The following is a 2,823-nucleotide window of genomic DNA, read 5'->3' as shown; positions in this document are numbered from 1 at the left end:
TAGAACATTTTGCCATTTGGAAAGGCTGAGAATTTTCAAAATCAAGTCTTGTTTCCTATTAGTTCAATAGTTTTTTCCCTTCAATCTGTCTCTCTCTTTACACAATGTATTATGAGAGCAAGGATATGCAAAATGGTAACTTCGAGCACTTTGCTTGGAATTATCTTTAGATAACTAAGTTTATCATTTTCAAGTTCTACTTTTCATACATTTCAAGAGACAATTGTGCTATGCTTTCTGTCACTATCTAAGAAGGACCCCTCTTCCTCCAGTTTCCAATCACATGCTGCTCCCTTCGAAGACCTCACTGGCAGCATCCTCAATGCCCACATTTCTGTTAATGGCTTGTCCAAGGCAAGTCAGGTTTCATTCCAATGTTCTTCAAACATTTCTGGCCTCTGCCCATTGCCCAGTTCCAAAGCCACTTCCATTTTAGGTATTTATTATATCAGCACTCCACTTACAGTACAAAATCTGTATTATTTACCTTCTGCAGCATAACAATGTTGCCACAAACGTAGCAGCTTAAAACACAACACAGCCCTTTCGGCTCTCTGATCAGCACCATGGCAGTTGGCAAGAACAAGCGCCTTACGAAAGGCAGCAAAAAGGGAGCCAAGAAGAAAGTGGTTGATCCATTTTCTAAGAAAGATTGGTATGATGTGAAAGCACCTGCTGTGTTCAATATAAGAAATATTGGAAAGACATTCGTCACCAGGACCCAAGGAACCAAAATTGCATCTGATGGTCTCAAGGGTCGTGTGTTTGAAGTGAGTCTTGCTGATTTGCAGAATGATGAAGTTGCATTTAGAAAATTCAAGCTGATTACTGAAGATGTTCAGGGCAAAAACTGCCTGACTAACTTCCATGGCATGGATCTTACCTGTGACAAAATGTGTTCCATGGTCAAAAAGTGGCAGATAATGATTGAAGCTCATGTTGATGTCAAGACTACCGATGGTTGCTTGCTTCGTCTGTTCTGTGTTGGTTTTACTAAAAAATGGAACAATCAGATACGGAAGACCTCTTATGCTCAGCACCAACAGGTCCGCCAAATCTGGAAGAAGATGATGGAAATCATGACCCGAGAGGTGCAGACAAATGACTTGATAGAAGTGGTCAATAAATTGATTCCAGACAGCATTGGAAAAGACATAGAAAGGGCTTGCCAATCTATTTATCCTCTCCATGATGTCTTCGTTAGAAAAGTAAAAATGCTGAAGAAGCCCAAGTTTGAATTAGGAAAGCTCATGGAGCTTCATGGTGAAGGCAGTAGTTCTGGAAAAGCCACTGGGGACGAGAGAGGTGCTAAAGTTGAACGAGCTGATGGATATGAACCACCAGTCCAAGAATCTGTTTAAAGTTCAGACTTCAATTAGTGTCAAATAAAAAGTGCTATTTGTGAAAAAAAAAAAAATACAACACACAGTTATATTACAATTTCTGTGGGTCAGGAGTTTGGGTGTGGTTATTTGGTCCCTCTGCAATTAAAGGGTCAGTTAAGGCAAAGTTTTCATCTGGGGAAGAATACACTTCCAAAGTCATACATTCATTGGCAGAATTCAGTCCTCTGTGGCTACAGAACTGAGAAATTCTGTTTCTTTATGGCTGCTGGCTGGAGGTCAGCCTTAGCTTCTAGGGGCCAATTGTCATTCCTTGTCATGTGGGGAAGCAACATGGCCATTTGTTTCTTGAAAGGTAACAAGGAAGTGAGAAACTCCTGGACAAGTGCTACAATTTTATCTAGTATAATCACATAATGATATATGCCATCACTTTTGCTGTATTTTATTGGTTAGAAGTAAGTCACAGTTCATGCCTACAATCAAGAGGAAGGGATAATACACACATGTGACTACCAAGAGGCAGGAATCCTGGAGGCTGCCTTAAGGTATGTCTACCTCAATGACCAAGTGGGATTTACCTCCAGAATTCAAGGATGGTTTGACATTCAAAAATCCATCAATGTGACTCATTAAAAAACTATTAAATGTACAAGAAAAACCATAAGTTCATCTTCATAAATACAGATTTTAAAAAATGAAACCTCACTCTCCTTCCTAATAGAAACAGTCATCTGGGAATAGAAATGCATTTCTTTAATCTGATAAAAGACATCTGTGAAAAGCCTTCAGCTAACATTATGCTTAATGGTGAAAGAATGGTTTTTTTCTGAGTTTTAGCAGAGGGGGAGAGGGAGTGTGAGTAAGAAAGAGAGAGACAGGAGGAAACAGAAAGACAGAACAGTGCCTCTGAGATCCGTGACACAATATCAACAATCTTATATACAGTTATGCATTGTTTAACAACAGGAATATGTTCTGAGAAATGTGTCGTTAAGTGATTTTGTCATTGTGTAAACATAATAGAGTGTACTTACACAAACCTGGATGGTATCCCCTCCTACACACCTAAGTTACAAACCTGTACAGCATGTTACTGTAGACTTTATACACACTGTACACTTAAGCTATACAAATTTATAAAAATATACATATTTTTAAAATTATACTTACTGATTCAGCTCTGATGAATGGAGGAGCACCATGGTTCTTGTTTCTAGTTGAATTACATAAAATGACACAGACACACATGGAGTGGTTTTAAGGAGCTGAGAGTTTAATAGTCAAGAAAGAAGGAAGACACTCCCTTGTACAGAGACAGAGGGAAAGGGGTTCCAAAGCCGAGAGAGGAGACCCCATAGGCCACTGATACCACCCAGGTATATGTAGAAGCTGGAGGAGGTGGTGTTTGATTTGCATAGGGCTCACAGGATTGGTTTGACCAGGCATGTCATTCATGTAGCCTGCAAAAACACTGGCT

At 39.5% G+C, this 2,823-nt stretch overlaps 1 protein-coding gene across 1 annotated transcript; it reads left to right on the top strand.

The window, feature by feature from the left end:
• The first annotated feature begins 546 nt into the window (after nt 1-546).
• LOC105479963 (small ribosomal subunit protein eS1-like) lies at nt 547-1,422 on the top strand. The gene has a single exon (XM_071068872.1). The coding sequence runs from the start codon at nt 567-569 to the stop codon at nt 1,359-1,361; it is 795 nt and encodes a 264-aa protein (XP_070924973.1). The 5' UTR covers nt 547-566; the 3' UTR covers nt 1,362-1,422.
• The last annotated feature ends 1,401 nt before the right edge of the window (nt 1,423-2,823 follow it).

Source organism: Macaca nemestrina, chromosome 9 (assembly GCF_043159975.1).
Source record: "Macaca nemestrina isolate mMacNem1 chromosome 9, mMacNem.hap1, whole genome shotgun sequence".
Taxonomy (NCBI): Eukaryota; Metazoa; Chordata; class Mammalia; order Primates; family Cercopithecidae; genus Macaca; species Macaca nemestrina.
The sequence above is the reverse complement of the archived record's forward strand: the minus strand, read 5'-3'. Positions and strand labels throughout refer to the sequence as shown.

Coding starts and splice junctions, on each gene's coding strand:
- LOC105479963 (XM_071068872.1), top strand. CDS start 567: ATGGCAGTTGGCAAGAACAAGCGCCTTACGAAAGGCAGCAAAAAGGGA.